Below are 16,063 nucleotides of genomic sequence, written 5' to 3' on the forward strand. Positions count from 1 at the left end.
AAAAAAAAAAAAAAAAAAAAAAGGTTTGTTTGAAGTGTGAGTGACAGAATGGTTTATATAGCCTTTAAACACAAATGTGCATCAGTCAAGTTTTCAAGAAAAACCTCGCTTACATCCCACATTACACAAGCACACACAAAAAACACGCAGATACACTCACACAAATCTTTAAAGACATTAAAAAGTGTGAATTTCCCATTTTAATCCAGGCAGGAACTTGGTTGATTTTTTTTCCAGCTAAATAAGTTAAACTGGATTTTCTTCAACATTCAAAACAAGTGGCCATAGATAGAAAAAGGATAGACTGGTGCATTACTGAAAAGCTTGTATTTCAATCATTTACCAGAGTTTGCACTGCTTAACTGACTAACTTGGGTATTTATCCTGGTGTACAGTTGGTATGCAGCATACTGTCCTGGTGTGTCAGTAGCGGGACTTGCGGCACATGTCGCAGCGGCACGCCTTCGCCGTCAGGATCTCTATTTCGTCATGGTGACGACCTCGAGGGCAGTCCAGGCGAACTTTGACCTGAGGTAGGAAAAGCCAGAGGACGTGAACAACTGGCAAACATGATCAAAACTAGAGGCTGTGAGGTGACTCCAACCCCCCCTCTTTTCATTTCCTCTCACCTTAGCGTCCTTGCTGATGGTGCAGCATCGTGAAGCGGAGGTGATGTTGTGGGTGAAGTTGGAGGCCACCAACACAGAGTATCTGGATGGGAAGGCGCTGGACTCACAGTAGCCCACGCAGGCGTAGACCAGGTGGGTGCCTTTACATGTGCCGCGACGGTCACTGCGGATGGTCACATTGAAGGCTGGAGAGGAGAGGAGAGAAAAGATGGAGCGATGAGCGAATGTGTGTGAGTATTTGTTTCTGCAGTATTATAAACTGCAGAAACTTGGCACTGATAATCATGGTTATTTCTCAACTAGAAGGACTTTTGATGCTGCTGTTCTCTAGACCACATTTCCCATAAGCCCTGTAACTTCCTGAAAATATGCACATGTATGGATGCTGTTTTGTGTGTTACTTACGGTGTAGGTGACACCCTGGGGTGAGGCCATCGTAGCTCCATCCAATAGGAGAGAAGAGCAGCAGCAGTGACATCACTGGTAGGACCAGAATGCAGAAATGTGAGGTCATGCACAGCGACATCTGGATGGCAGCCTGGAGGATCTAAACAGAACAGCATTGTCGGTAAGAACTTCTTTTTTGGCTTTTCTCAAATGTTTCCTTTTGGTCTGGGGAATATTATAAAGTGTCACAAGTCAAAAGTGATCTAGTCGGTTTTCTGAGCTGAGGAAACTGAAGAAGACTTCTCAAAACACTGAGTTTTCACTCAACCTGAGGTGATCCCCTCCTGACGAACTTTCCCCTAAAATCAAAGCCCAGAGCCCCCTCCTTTATCTATCAAGGTGCTTTCCCATCCTGCAAGTCTGCCTGTGTGTCACTCAGCTGAGCAACAGCTAATGTGAATAAAAACAATACAGACTTCATCCTTTCAATCTGCCTCATTTAACAGCTACCTGCTGACACACGTACGCACACTGCTCACACCGACTCGTACACGTACTGCAGCAGCAGCAGCAGCACACATGACAGCGATAACATAATCAGAAACTCTAAATGAATACAAGGCTCTTTTTTTAAATAGAGAAAAGGTGAAGGATACTGTGTGCATCTGGGTTTTCCATGTTAACCATGTACTGTATGTGCAAACATGCATGCATGATCTTGAGCAAGTGTCCATGCATGCACATGCTCACGCCCCCTCCCCCCCAACCACACACACACACACACACACACACACACACACACACACACACACACACACACACACACACACACACACACCGTAACACGTGTATAAACAATAAAGTCATGTTTTCCTGGGAATTTGGTGATGCTGACCCTTGCCCTGTAAAATGGCAGCTCTTTCCAACTCCGCTTCCCCCCTGACTGGAGCGTTGGGAATTGCCTCTATGGTGATGGTGGAATGGCCCTGGGGGACGCCATTAACGTTGCTGGTACCGGCAAATTAACGGGTCAGGACTGAGTGTGTGAGGCCATTAACCCCGTGTCAACTGGCGGGGCAGGGGAAATGCCCGGCTTTTTCCTCTTCTGTGGGGTTTCCACGCCTGAAGGTTTGTCTTTAAGGAAAGTGGGTTGTAATACGCTACACCCCGCTGTGGGAAGTGATAGTGGGAGGGCTGGTGTTCAAGACCACCAATACAGCCTAAAGAATATATACCCTAGAAAAGATCTTTTAAAAATATCCCGTACAAACTAAAACCTCGTCAAAACCATGTTAGAAGTTCTGCCTTTAAGGATCATTTAAAATGTGTGCGTGGAAGGAATTGATGACACAAAGTGGACAGACTGCCCACCCTCAAATCTACTCACAATAATAATAAAAAAAAACTACCTTCAGAACTGAAAAGACTGCAAACTGAATACTGCAGGAAGGAAGGTTGAACATGATATACAGACATTTGCAAAGTGGGAGGTGGAAATATTTCACCTAAAGTATCTTTGATTCTCTTAAATTTAACTGACATTGTTTGAACTATTCAGTTCAGACCAGGTGCTGACCTAGAAGTTGCAGTAGACAATTTTATTTAACACTATATACTATAAATATACCTATAAAAACACTTTATAACTATAAAATTGGGACCATCTGCATCATTACACACATGTGCAATCAATTGCTTTGCAATCTGAAACCACTACTAATTCTACTCAATAATGAACAATGCCAATAGGGTTTCATTTAATAGTTTTTTTTTTTAAATAGCGTCACAACTCATTGTGCATTATCTGTGCTAGGGTAAAATGGCGACAGCCTTAACGACAGGAAAACATACATTCTAAAAATACCACGGACTCAAAGCATGTAATGTTCCAGCATATTCTATGAAAAATGGTATATTGAGTCTATTATCTAAATAATAATGCTGGGTTTTGCAAAAAATGCTTGTTGTCATGAAAATAAAAGCCACCTGAGTAGTGATGAGTTTCAAAATAAAACCCGCCTTTTACAGAAAAACTTTCGCATCTTTCAAGAACAAGCAGGCTAAATGTTCCTAATATGAGCACTTGTGTGTGTGGTTGCATGTGGCAATATATATATTACCATGAACATACATAAGTAAAATGTCTGCAGAATAAGAATGTAAATACATAGTATATGGAAGGGTTATGGTGTTATTTCTCCCATATTTACAACTTAATCTGATTTGTAGCATAGAATTCTCTTCACTTAAAAAAATAAATAAATAAAATCTATAAGAAAGCAACAAGCTCAGGACCACAGCCTACATGTCACAGAACAAGCACAGGATTTAAAGGTCTATTCCACCAACATGATGCACTAAATTCCATTCCAGGTGTAAAAAGGAGCTCAGTCTTACCTGAGGACGCAGGGCAGAGAGTGCAGCTTCTGGAGTGCAGAGCAGGTGTGTCCACTGACAGGTGTGTGAGAGTGTGTGTGTCTGTTCTGAGCCTCATGCAGGGATATATAAGTAAGACAGGTAAGAGCGAAGGCACGTATAGCTCTGGACACACCCACAATTAGACAGCTGAGTGTGTGTGAATCTTTTTTTTTTTTTTTCCTTGTCCACAGGTCCCTCTTTCTTCTCCACTCCTTCTACCTGCCCACATAGAGTGAAATGATCTAAAAGAAATATAAAAATTGCGTCTTTCTTTAACGTCTTCTCTCCTGGAGTGTGTTAGTGTCTCTCTGTCCCTCCCCCCTCCCCCCTGTCTGTTCTCAACCTTTAGGGGGACCGCTGCTGTGACACAGAGGAAAACTAGATAGGTTTTCCATCAACGCACCACCACAATAGTAAGAACACACACAGCTTTACCACACACGCATGCATAGAGATGCACACACAGGCTACACACAAGAAAAGCGCACTTGTATGCACGCACGCAAAATCACACAAAGAAATAATATTCTAGGCCTTAGCTGCCAGTTGATACAGTGAACTAATAAATAAACTGAATGGAAGACCTCACACACACGCACAAAGTCTGTCTGGGTTTTCCATTTGTGGCTGCAGGAGGAAGGGCAGGGTCGGGTCAGAAGATATTGTGGCTTTGGGTCCACTGTGTGTGTGTGTGTGTGTGTGTGTGTGTGTGTGTGGCACATGATGGGTATATTGTGGGGAACGCCTGGCTCTGCTTCTCGTCTTGAACAGAGGAAACCATCTTAGCAACAGCCCGATCCAAACTACAGCGGGTAAAGACATTCTTTTAATAGACTCTTAGATTATTTGTTGGACATTTGCAGCAGTTTCTGGACACTTTGGTGACATGTCACAAAGGTCACCAACTGCCAGATCAGACCACAGATGACTTTAAAGGTTTTGCCAAAGACCCAAAATGGATGTCCTTTTTTCTCTTGTGGTGGGTGTCCACAAGAAACTGGGTTTCAGGGTGAAGGAACAAATGTATTACTTACTGGAAGAGCAAGAATCTGCATCTCCTGAGGTTACTTCAGTGTTTTTGGTTTTTCAATGAGTTTTTTTTTCCATGTCTCCCTAGAGAATTTGGGCTGGGTTGGGAATCATTGCCGTTGTGTGTCTATAAAGCCCACTGAGACACTATAGCCCACTGATATAAGGCCATAAAAATAAACGACCTGACTTTAAAAAGCCATCTTTGTCTTTGACGGAGCTTGATAAACTGCCCAGGAGAATTTATTCAAGAAGTCAAGGACCTCGCAATATGATAAAATCACGGTCACAAAACAGTAGCGGGAGGTGAACCCGGGACGTCACATTTTCTTTTAACTTAATATATACTTTGTTTGGATCCCAGATGCAAAAATCATCATTTCATTGTATGTTGTATGCTTTACAACAGCAGTTCAGCTGGAGGCTGAATGAGTACTTCATTCAGGAAACAATAGGACCTGGTTGATGCCTTTAAAATTTCTCCACTGCAAAAAAAGTCCTAAAAACTCAGTTTCTTAGGGGGAAAACATCGGTAAGTGCAATAAGAATATTTCTGTTTCCAAAAGATATAAACTTGTTGTAGATGATTTTCTAGAAATGAGCAGGAATAAGGTATGTCCCGCATTAGCATCAAGGAAAAATCAACTTGATTTGCTCTGGGAAAAGGATGGATTTATGTAACTGTGTTGGCAGAATTGTTCACTTTTTTTTTTTTTTTTTTTTAAGAAAACCAAACCAAAGAGAATTACAGACAAAGACCTATTGTCAACAAATCGCATTAAAACGACAAAACATACAATTAATTTCTTTCACTTAATAAGATTGCCTTTGCAGCCAAAGGTTGATATATATTTTATTCCTCTGTGCCACAGAGCTCTATTGTTGTCCAACATATCAATAAACACAAACTGCAGTGTGAGTCAATTCCACATACACTCTGCTGCTGTAAAAACTCAAGAGAGCCTAATGTGTATTAATCCACTGCTGAAAATAGTTCCCAACAAATCCACTTTAGTAACATTTGCAAAAAAACTGCAGTGGCCTAATGTTTCAGGAAATTTGCCTTTTTTGAAAAATAAATAAGTAAAAAGATATATTTGGTAAAGTTTTGAGAAAGTATGTATAGTACTAATGAATTTTTGGTTTTGAACTTTTAATAAGATTTGCTGACACTAAGAAAATATAGAACACCAACCTTATCCTTTACACATTCTTTCTGCCCCACAATAAAAACCATAGATGGAGAGAAAATAATATTTTTTTGACCTCTCAGACGTTATAGCAGAACTATTCTACATCAAAACAGGTTGTAATGCAATTGTGTAATTACTGATTCAGGATAGATGCTATGGCTCCCAGTGCTGCACACTCACTCCCATTCTCACACTCACACACACCTTCTAAGGAAAACACAATTATCATCTTATGGCCCCTCTATCCCAAACATTCCCAATCTAGTTATGTCAATGGAAAACGGAATGTGTGACATCATCACCTAAACCCCCCACCTACACACACACAAACACACAAAACTATTAGTGTGTTGACTGTAAGTTGCAGTGTGTTTCTTCTGATTCCATGCCAACCAGAGAGAGAGAGAGAGAGAGAGAGAGAGAGAGAGAGAGAGAGAGACACACACACACACACACACACTATAAATCGAAGCGGCCTACAGCACCTCATCAGGAGAGAGAATTAGATGTAAATGAACTTTGTTAAACTGGAGACTCTTAGTTAAAACACACACACACACACACACACACACACACACACACACACATTTCTTCAGTGTGACTCAGCGGGGTGACTGATGTTTGTATCGCTCAGTGGCCCCGTCGCTCTCGGCTGCCGTGGAAACTGTGGCGTCTTGAATAACTATAATATCATTAATGTGTCCGCTTCCACTTCTGCCCTGTTATTTTAATCTTGGTGTGTGTGTGTGTGTGTGTGTGTCTGTGTGTGAATGAAATGTATGATGTTTGTGTGTGTCTGTACAGCAGTGTATGATGTGTGTGCATGATTATGTCTGACAGGATATTGTGTGTGTGGTCAAAGTGTGTAAGTAGATGTGAGTGTAAGATTATGTGTGTGTTATCCTGGGCGCTATGACAATATAAGGAAAGGATTAGGCAAAGTTTTCCTGTTTCTAAGATGTTTCAGTCCAGTTGACCCATTTACCCCTATATATATATATATATACTCATCTGATATTTCCTATAAGACATAACAAACACACACACACACACACACACACACACACACACACACACACACACAGAACACTTAGCTAATTTAGAATGACAGGAGGAAAGTGGAGTTTCCACAAGGTGATACTCACTGAAGCTCAAGGTGTGCACTTATGACACACACACACACACACACACACACACACACACACACACACACACACACACACACACACACACACACACACACACACACACACACACACACACACACACACACACACACACGGCAGTGGAAATACTGAGAAAGAGCCGGCATTGTCTACAACATTTAGCAGAATAAAGCCTCGGAATGTGTTATTGTGAATTCATTTGTCTGCGCACCCAGGAAAGATGTAACCATTTGGATTGCACTGGTTTCTCTATATTCACATGTTACATAACAAATTAAATAAAAACTGCATTACAGTAAAACAGAAAAATCAGGATTAAAGCAGTGTGTAGACAAAGAAAAGGAGCTCTCTTAACTGGAAACTGAATTTAATAAAACAAAATAAATCAAATGCAGATGGGGTCACAGATCATGAAAGGAAAGTTAAATGTAGCAGAATTTAAGATAGGAAACTGAGAAATGAAAGACACACTGCTGTTTTGTTGGATTTAGAGGAAGGGAAAAATCTGATGAAGTCGCAGAGATGATGCAGAGTCTGATTCCGTGGTAAAAAAGAGAACTATATAATAAAAGTAAAAATAGAGGATCCAGTTATTACAGGTGATGCTATAAAAAAACAAAACAACGTGAGGCAAGCTAATAGCAGTCTCCATCCATAATAGAGCAATATAAAACAACATAAAATCAAAAAAAAAAAAAAAAAACAACCAATGGAAACAAAGAAGTAACCAAACTGTATTTATTTGCTCATGGTATCAACAAAGAGGTACAACATAAAGAGGAGAAATCTCAGCAAAATGGAAAAATATAATGACACTGATATCGAAGATGATCAATGGAGCATGAAGGAAAAAGAAAACCAACAGGTTAACGAAATACTATTTGTGAAAAATTAAGAAAATCTGAAAACCTTTTTGATCGCCAAACAAACCCCAGTGAGTTTCCACTGCTGGAACCAGTAACATCTCCTGTCTCTCTACCACGGCCCTCAGGGGTCCCTGAAGAACAAGGAGAAGGGGAAGATATGGCTGCAAAGAAAGAGGGACAGAGAAAGTTAACAAACTGCACGTGTGATTAATGCAGCTGCTACTGCACATCATTATGACCATGAAAAGACTACATTTGCTAGATTGTTTGGCGTGCTCTGTCAATGTGGAGATCCTTTTGTCAGTCTCTTGTGTGCCTGAGGACATCTGGCGTTCTCAGCTTGTCTCGACAGACATCTCACAGGAATATTGTAATTTATGTGCTTATAATAGCTGGATTTCCCCAATCCGTTTTCATCTTTGTCAACTTTTTTCTTTCAGATGTACAGCACCAATTAGCTCTTGTTTCTCCTGTGGGTGTAAAAGTCAATCCAATGTACGAATAAGACATCACAATCAACTCCACAGGTTTGAATCTAAAGCAGGTGACACACCAACCAACCGGACGGCCAACCGACCTTCGGCAGAAAAGGCCGTCGGACTGACTGCCTCCCCGAGTTGGCCAAAAAAAAGTGCCTCGGAACACACCAAAGCGATGCCGATGGCAGCTGATTGGACGAACGCGTCACGTTGGTCTGGTTTCTCCGGAAATTCAAAGCCAGTATGTCATGGCGGCTTGTTCAGAATAGATCTCATATTGTACTAAAATAGTTCACTGAAACGTGTTTCTGAAAACATTTTAAGCGAGAAATAGGCCGTGCAGTTGCTGAATCTGTCTTCATTTCAGATCGACAAAGGTCAATTTAAAAGATTTTCGTCAGATTTTGAGAGGCGTTAGTCATGCTAATCCCGCTCCTCATTTCCGGGTTAGCACTCCACCAATCAGATTTGTCATTTGGGTCCGACTGCCGGCAGTGCCCGCCTTCCGACCGAGCATGTCAGGTCGGCCAAAATGAAGGCCAACGGCCCCATCCTTTTGACGATGGCACGGAACATACCAAACAGAGTCTGACCTCACCAGACTGTCCGATGGCTGATTATCGGGTTAGTGTGTCAGGGCCTTTACCCTTACTGCGTGCCAATTCAATGATCTGCTGTAGGGTTAATTTTTCAGTTTTAGCTTGTAGCATGCTAATGAAATACTGTTTACTCTTGATGTGGCTGCTCAGATTGAAGGTGCTGTCATACCAACCTGGCCAATCGAGTCAAAATCCCTGGTGCCCAAGAGTCTGCATTTTCTTCCTTCTCATCACTCTCCTCCTCTCCCATGTTCTGTATTGTCCCAGGATGCACTTCACCTGCAGTCCAACTTCCTCTGAATGTGTTGACACCTGATTTCTGCTTGGGTTCGTCAAACCCCTTGGAACCTTTCTGTGGATGAGGATTAGAAGAAATTAAAATTATATGAAAAATAGAACAGAATATAAAATAATGCAGATTTAATTGAATTGACCATTTGCTAGCTCCTGGGATCCAGTAAGCTTTACTGTTGAGTTAGCATGATTATTATTTAGGCCTATGCTATGCTATATTTAGCCCTCCAATGAATATCTAAGATTTCTTTGCAAGTTTCTCATTTTCATGAGTTAGCCAAAAACATTAAAAACTCCTGCCGGGGCGGAGACAGAGTTTTCAACCAACTCATGGAGTTGATAACATATGCTAATGAAAGTTCGTATACTTCTGTCTGTAGGTTAGCACGAATTTGAGTCATAAATCTGCCACGGTTATCATTAACAGTAAACTGCATTGTTAGAATGGAAAGCTTGATACGCGTGTACTGTCTCAGAACACTTGCTTCTCCGAAAATGAATAACTCAACGGGCTGACATAATTAGTTCAAATCATTTTTTTCCCACGTGAAACAAATGTGAGGAGAAAAGAGTGGACAGGTGTAAAAAAAAATCAAAAATCCCCGGATCAGATGAGATGAAAGGCTGTGAACAAGAATGGAGCTGGGCGGAGGGTAATTTTGGGACTTTGTTGCTAATCAATCTGAAGCACATCACCAGAAACAAGTACACTCTGTGCCTGATGTAATGCCATAACCTTAATCACACTTGTTATCCTACCTGTCTGCGCTAATGTTAGCCTCGGGCTACAGTACAGACAATGATGCTACAAGTGTGTTTATCTATGTGGTAGAGAGGAAATGAAAGGGTAATATGAGACTAAAATTGGAAGACGAATTTTTGGAATCAATTAATTCCAAACTGTGGGCTGAAATGACTGACTTCTTTATTTGACTTTTAGGAGAGTGACAAATCAGTGAGGCAGTTACATGTGATGAGTAAAAGACTGAACTGATCACCTTGTCAGCATGTCCTGGATCTTCTTTCACCTCTCTCTCTGCATGTGGACAATACAGAGGGAGCCTGCTGAAAGTTGGACACAACCAATTTGTTTTTTTCTTACATTAATAACAGATCAATTACTGTTTTACTGATGATTGCCACATTAAACTAGACAATTTATTAAGTCAAATCCATGAGGAACCCTTTTTACTTTAATGTAAAGAATAACATACATACAGTCCTAATCATTCTTCAATTTCAGTTTCTGCCATTAAGGTTTGTGTCTAAATTCATCTGGCATTTCATTTATAATAATACACAGAGAAAATACAATGTAATATATACAGAATAAGGTCTGTTGATACAATGAATATCAATGCTTGTCTGTTAATGTCAGTGCTTTTTATTTAAATTGGTGGGTATCATGCCTCCGAAGGCCGTGAGTTACATGTTGGTTAGTCTCGCATTGCCAGACAATGTTGGAGTTAGATGCCCCTGAGTGTGATTGTTCATTGGCTCACTGACAATCTCATTCTTTTCTGTTCCCATTTTTCTAGCAGGTTTAACACAGAAACAAACCATCTGTCTCCCCAGGGCATCATGTAGACACACACACACTCACACGCTCCGATGAATGCCATCATTGATGAGGCAGTACTCTATGTAGGAAGCCTCTGAAATGTGTGCTATACTGGTGTAGCACCTTGTGTAAGGACATGTAAGTGTAATGGTCAATGTGGTGAATATAATTCAATAAGAATTGCTTAATGAAACTTGATTTCCTGTGAACTGGTAATGATGCTTGAGGCCCTGCTGCTTCCAGGATGTTTACACAGAGTGTGTTCCTCAAGTTCAAAACTAGGAGACAATTCTGTTTATGTAAGTTAAATACAAACTAGGTGGGGTGTGTGTGTAAGTGTGTGTGTGTGTGTGTGTGTGTCATCTTTTAAATCACAATTTTCGCCCCACTGATCTGACTGTCAGTGTGATTGAGGTGGCGCCCGTTCGCCTCTTGTCTGTTAATAACGGCAAGAATCAGTGGAGCGTGTGTGTGTGTGTGTGAGTGTGAAACAGGGCAGTTGTCAGAATAGATATCTAAGTGATTTTACATCTTCATTGGCACTTTATCCACATCACCGCCCTCAAAACAATACATACTGTTCACGCTTAAGAGGGATAAAGACAATAAGCAATGAAAATATACTATATTATATTTATAAATATACATCACAGCACACTGTAATCCATGATGTAGTCAATAAGGCCTGTTGTATTTCTACTGTCACAAATGTATATTGTCTAATGGTATGCATTTTCATATCACCAAACGTTTATCAGTGTTTTAAACCCCAACTTCTCCTTCCAGGCAGCGCTGCCTGGAAGGCACTAGGATTAGGCAATGGTTATGGTTAGGTTTAAGGTTAGGGTTAGGTGCCTTGAAGTCGATTAGGTAATGGTTATGGTTATGATTATGGTTAGGTTTAGAGTAAGGTGCCTTGAAGTCAACGGTTGGGCGATTTTGTGCTTAAAACCCCATCGAGCTCACCAAACCCTTGAAGAGAGAATGGGTTATCAACAACTACCTTAAGTATAAGTTAAGTATAAAGGTTTTGGTAAAATATACAGTAGGCTGTGGATAGCGCCACACACACACACACACACACACACACACACACACACACACACACACACACACACACACACACACACACACACACACACTTTTAATATCATAATCACAAAGTTCATTCACATGGAGCCTATGTGACCATTTTTGTAAATGTAAATTAAGCTTAAGGTTGCAGATAAGGCCTACTTTCTCACTACGTTGTGTGAATTCTGTCGAATCTTTTAAAAAGCAGCTGACTCTGCTATTCAAGCAGGCTTTTACTTAGTCGAGTGGGTTTTATGGTTGTTATGTTTTCTATTTGTATTTCAATTTGCTTGTATTGTGACTTCTTGTGTTGTATTTCATTTTATTGTGAAGCACTTTGTGATTTTTATCTGTGAAAGGTGCTATACAAATAAACTTTACTTACTTACTTACAGTAGTAAAGAGAGCACTCACCCAACCACAGAAACCTTGCCTTCAGCCTCCATGTCCTTGATTAAGCGCTTTAGTATGGCCTCCTCTAGTGGTGAATCGCTTTTATGGCGCTTTGACTGGGGCTCAGAAACAGTGGGGAACTGCTGTGCCACATATTTCTCCTAGAAAACATGCAGTAGTGTACTGTACATGATACATGACACAGGGTGGACACCATCTCATTTAATATAAAACAATCCAACAAAGGTGTTTTTGTGTTGCAGTGTTATATTGTAACATACAACTCCGGACATACTGTATATAGTATAGTACACACAACGGATGTCAAAATATTGGGTACACTATACTGTATCTCTCTGTCCTTTCAGTAACACTACGCATATTCCATATTTGACAGTTTGATAGTAACACTCTAAGCAGTACTCTTACTATGTTTTGTGGAACAGTACAGACAGAACAGTAACCAAACAACTCACTGAGCTCAACTTCTCCTCTGCTTGCTTTGCTTCCTCTGCAAGATAAATACATGAGAGACATCAACATGCCTGAATAGTATTTTGTGTGTCTGTTTGTGTACAATACTGTACTGAGATTCACAATCTCTGTTCTTTATCACACAGCCAGTGCTTGCTAACAAGATTTATTTTTTATTTTATTTATGCCCCCGGCCAGTCTTTTACACAGAAAAACCCACTGGGAACCCACATTGGAAAGTGAGTTTTCCGAAAAAAAATCACGGTATCACGTATTACACAGTTGTTATTATTTTTATCAGTTACAATGAACCTTAAAAGAAAATAAAAACGCTAGTGTTTTTTGGGGGGTGTACAAAGGCTTTATTATAATTGAAACTTAAAACTATTTTCTTAATGGAAGTATGTGCAAAAAGTCTCCCTTATAAAAACAATACTGTAGATAAGCAAATGTACAATAACTGACAATTTTCAATCCACGGCATACCGTGACAACGGTAAACATGTCAATAGAGCCAATACAGCCCTTCTGCATGACTCTGTCTGCTTTCATAGAACAAATCTGTTACCGTAACTACTACAGTATATAGATCACTGTTACTGTTGAACTTTATCTCTTTCCTGATGAGTACAAGCATTTCTTGCATTTCTTTGTGCTGATTACATGTAATGCCTTGCAAGTACGGGATGTATTTTGGGAATACAACTTAATAAGCTGTGAGTGTTTTTTCCTCATGTGTGTTCATCCTCACCATTCTGCATGTTTTTCTCCAGGTAGAGGATAAAAGTAAACGGGTAGGCTCTCAGATTCCTCTCACCATGTTTGCACATGACCTTAGACGCTCCCTCTCGCCTCTTCTTATCTGGTAGTTACAGTTAATAAAATACAGTGAACTTCTAGTGAACTGGCATCATAATTGGGTACAAGTAGAGGATCAGTAGCTATCAGGAGCTGTGTTCTTTGCTCTGTGCTTTGCAGTATAGTGATTTAAAGATAATGTACAAAACTGCTACAGCACCATCCACTAATGCATAAGCATGCACTATAGTGATCTCAACACTGAATATTATTTGTGACCGTCATGTCTGTGGGTCCCCACTTCGTCTTATTCCCTGTTACTGCAACCAAAATCTCACCGACATGTAAGTGACCACCCACCCTGTTTAGACAGGAAGAAGACACCTCAAGGAGTTAGTCAATTTGCGTCCCTTTGTAATGTTTTTCATTTATTTTTGGTCATTTTGCATCTCTTTGTGGTTGTTTTGTGTCTCTTTGTAGTCACTTTGCATCTCTGGGATTGTTTCACATCTATTTTTAGTCATTTTGCTAATCTTTATAGTAATTTTGGGTCTCTTTATAGTCCTTATGTGTATGTTCTTTGGTTGTTTTGTGTATATTTTCAGTCATTTATGGTCTCTTTGAGAGTCAGGAGGACCCCTCCCTGACCCCCTGGGCCCGTGCCGGGTAGGCCTGTTCAGTTATCAATCCAGCATCACAGTATCAAAGGCTGGAAGTGTGCTGGAGATGTATACAGCATTGATATGGAGATGGGGATATGTAGAAAGCTAACAGACAAATAACAGATAAATACACTGATGGATAAATAAACTGATGTAAAAGATACAAGGGAAGACAATGAAGTGGGAGCTAGAGAAGGGTTGGAGACTGTCCAGGTTGCCAAGAACAGTTCTGATAATTTCCTGAAAACACAAGAGAAAATAAGAGACGTAAAGAGAGAACAAGCAATAGAACACAGCAAATGTTGGGAAGTGAATGATGACTAAGTAGGCGAGCAGTATCCGTAATTACCTCCAGTTCCTGATTAAGGCAGTTCCCTCCCATAGTTTTCTCTCCTCTGATGAAATATGTCATTTGAAAGAATATTAATTATTATTACAATATGTTGTTATACAGTATTAGCAGTTCAAGTTTTGGTAAAGTACATGCCTTAAAAGGCTTTGACTGTACTGAGTACAAATGTCAAAGAGAAGATATATCGCTGGAATGCTGCTGAGCCTTGAGTGCAAAAAATATAAGGTATGGTTTAAATGAAAAGGCTTCTTTGGCTTTAGGCATTCCAGGATTAGTTAAGACTCTTATTCTATGATGTTATAAAGGCAGACAGATCAAACTTTGACAAAAATGTCGAGACAAACTTAGGTAGCACACATCAGAACGTATAACAGTAGCCATTATAGTAGGCTGTATTGTTTTTAGAGAATGAACCTAAAATGGAGAAAAAAGATTGTTTCATCTCCTCAACTGCTTTTGAGATTGAAGATAAAGAACACTTTGCAATGCTTAGCAGAAATTAATCTTGAGGAGGAAAAGGGAAGGGAAGCATGGAAGGAGCCAAGAGAGGATGCAACATTGATCTTTCTCTTGCTGGTATATGTTTTGCGTATGGATTTTGAGCTTGTGCTGTTTTGCTCTACTTTCAAGAAAAATAATTACTCGAATCTGTAGTTGCTCTAATAGTAAGCTAGTCTCTGTTTCAAGTTTGGTCTTAAAATAGTTTTCCTTTTCCTCAAGCTATGTTTGGAGCTTGGTGGACTTGCATTCTGAATGGTCTCGGGCTTAGCCACAGGTAAAATTGAATTTCACTGTTGATTATGAAATAATTTCCACTGGTGTGTTGACGTATGCTTATTCCGATTTGGAGAAAGATTACCAAGGTGTGCAATTAGAGCTAATCTACAAAATATTACTTTCACTAAACCCTATCCCAAGCTTTGTTTTGGGATGCTGTCACTGTCTTCTCTTTGTTTTGGCTCCGCTTCAGGCTAAGCCTGTCTTGGATTTGTCAACTGTCTTGTCTTGCTTTCATATTTTACTTAACTTACTACTTTCACCAAAAGAGAGACCATATGAGGAAAAATAGATATTAAGTATAAAGACGAGGCTGTGAAGATGTAAAGAACAACGTCTGTCTTGCCTGAAGCTGCTGCCTCCTCTGATCTTGAACTTGTAGATAAAACTACCTGCTTTGAAGAATCGAGTTTCAGGGCAAGGGAAGGAGAAGGCCTGCAGTGGCATGGCTGACCTTATATAGTTTGGGAAAAAAAAACAGAAAATAAACAGAATAATTTATTAATTGATGGACTGTATATTCTGAGGGCAAACAACATACAGAATACATGTCAACATCACTGAAAATTCGGAATTGATTTAGCTACCTAGCAAGCTACCAAATTCCAGATGTAATGCAATTAAGTCCCTTTTTACTCATGTGAAAACTGCCAGAAATTCTTGGTTTTCTCCATAGAAATGTTCTCTCACTGGCGCTCTCTTCAAATTACCGTAATGCCTAGAGGAAATTACGAGCATGGAATTGGGAGGTCGTCCAGCAAGCTAACTTCACCCTCCAGCAGGTTATCAACAGTTAAAACAGTGACCGTCAATCAAATGGCTGAATCGCCGGACAGGACGAATTCCCGCCTTCCGTTCGCTTGGTCTTCTTTGATTAGCCAGATATTCGTCCAATCAGCGGTGTCGGTGACG

At 40.2% G+C, this 16,063-nt stretch overlaps 2 protein-coding genes across 6 annotated transcripts; both read right to left on the reverse strand.

Annotated features, from left to right (window-relative positions):
• Positions 1-423: 423 nt before the first annotated feature.
• Positions 424-1,611, reverse strand: gpha2 (glycoprotein hormone subunit alpha 2). The gene is made up of 4 exons (XM_028563691.1): positions 1,558-1,611; positions 1,035-1,176; positions 630-814; positions 424-528 (listed from the first exon to the last, which is right to left on the reverse strand). Exons 1-4 carry the CDS (start codon positions 1,609-1,611, stop codon positions 424-426), a joined length of 486 nt encoding a protein of 161 aa, XP_028419492.1.
• Positions 1,612-7,543: 5,932 nt separating this feature from the next.
• On the reverse strand, positions 7,544-16,022 carry majin (membrane anchored junction protein). 5 transcript variants are annotated; one of them, XM_028564100.1, is made up of 10 exons: positions 15,862-16,022; positions 15,498-15,600; positions 14,372-14,417; positions 14,187-14,262; positions 13,314-13,424; positions 12,565-12,599; positions 12,110-12,249; positions 10,059-10,122; positions 8,940-9,118; positions 7,544-7,849 (listed from the first exon to the last, which is right to left on the reverse strand). In XM_028564100.1, exons 1-10 carry the CDS (start codon positions 15,887-15,889, stop codon positions 7,810-7,812), a joined length of 822 nt encoding a protein of 273 aa, XP_028419901.1. In that variant the 5' UTR covers positions 15,890-16,022; the 3' UTR covers positions 7,544-7,809. The 5 variants fall into 5 exon arrangements, with proteins under 5 accessions (XP_028419901.1, XP_028419900.1, XP_028419902.1 ...); XM_028564099.1 differs by having other exon boundaries at positions 10,059-10,125; XM_028564101.1 differs by having other exon boundaries at positions 10,059-10,125; positions 15,498-15,605; positions 15,862-16,021.
• Between the last annotated feature and the right edge of the window lie 41 nt (positions 16,023-16,063).

The sequence above is a fragment of the Perca flavescens genome, chromosome 19, assembly GCF_004354835.1.
Source record: "Perca flavescens isolate YP-PL-M2 chromosome 19, PFLA_1.0, whole genome shotgun sequence".
Lineage (NCBI taxonomy): Eukaryota > Metazoa > Chordata > Actinopteri > Perciformes > Percidae > Perca > Perca flavescens.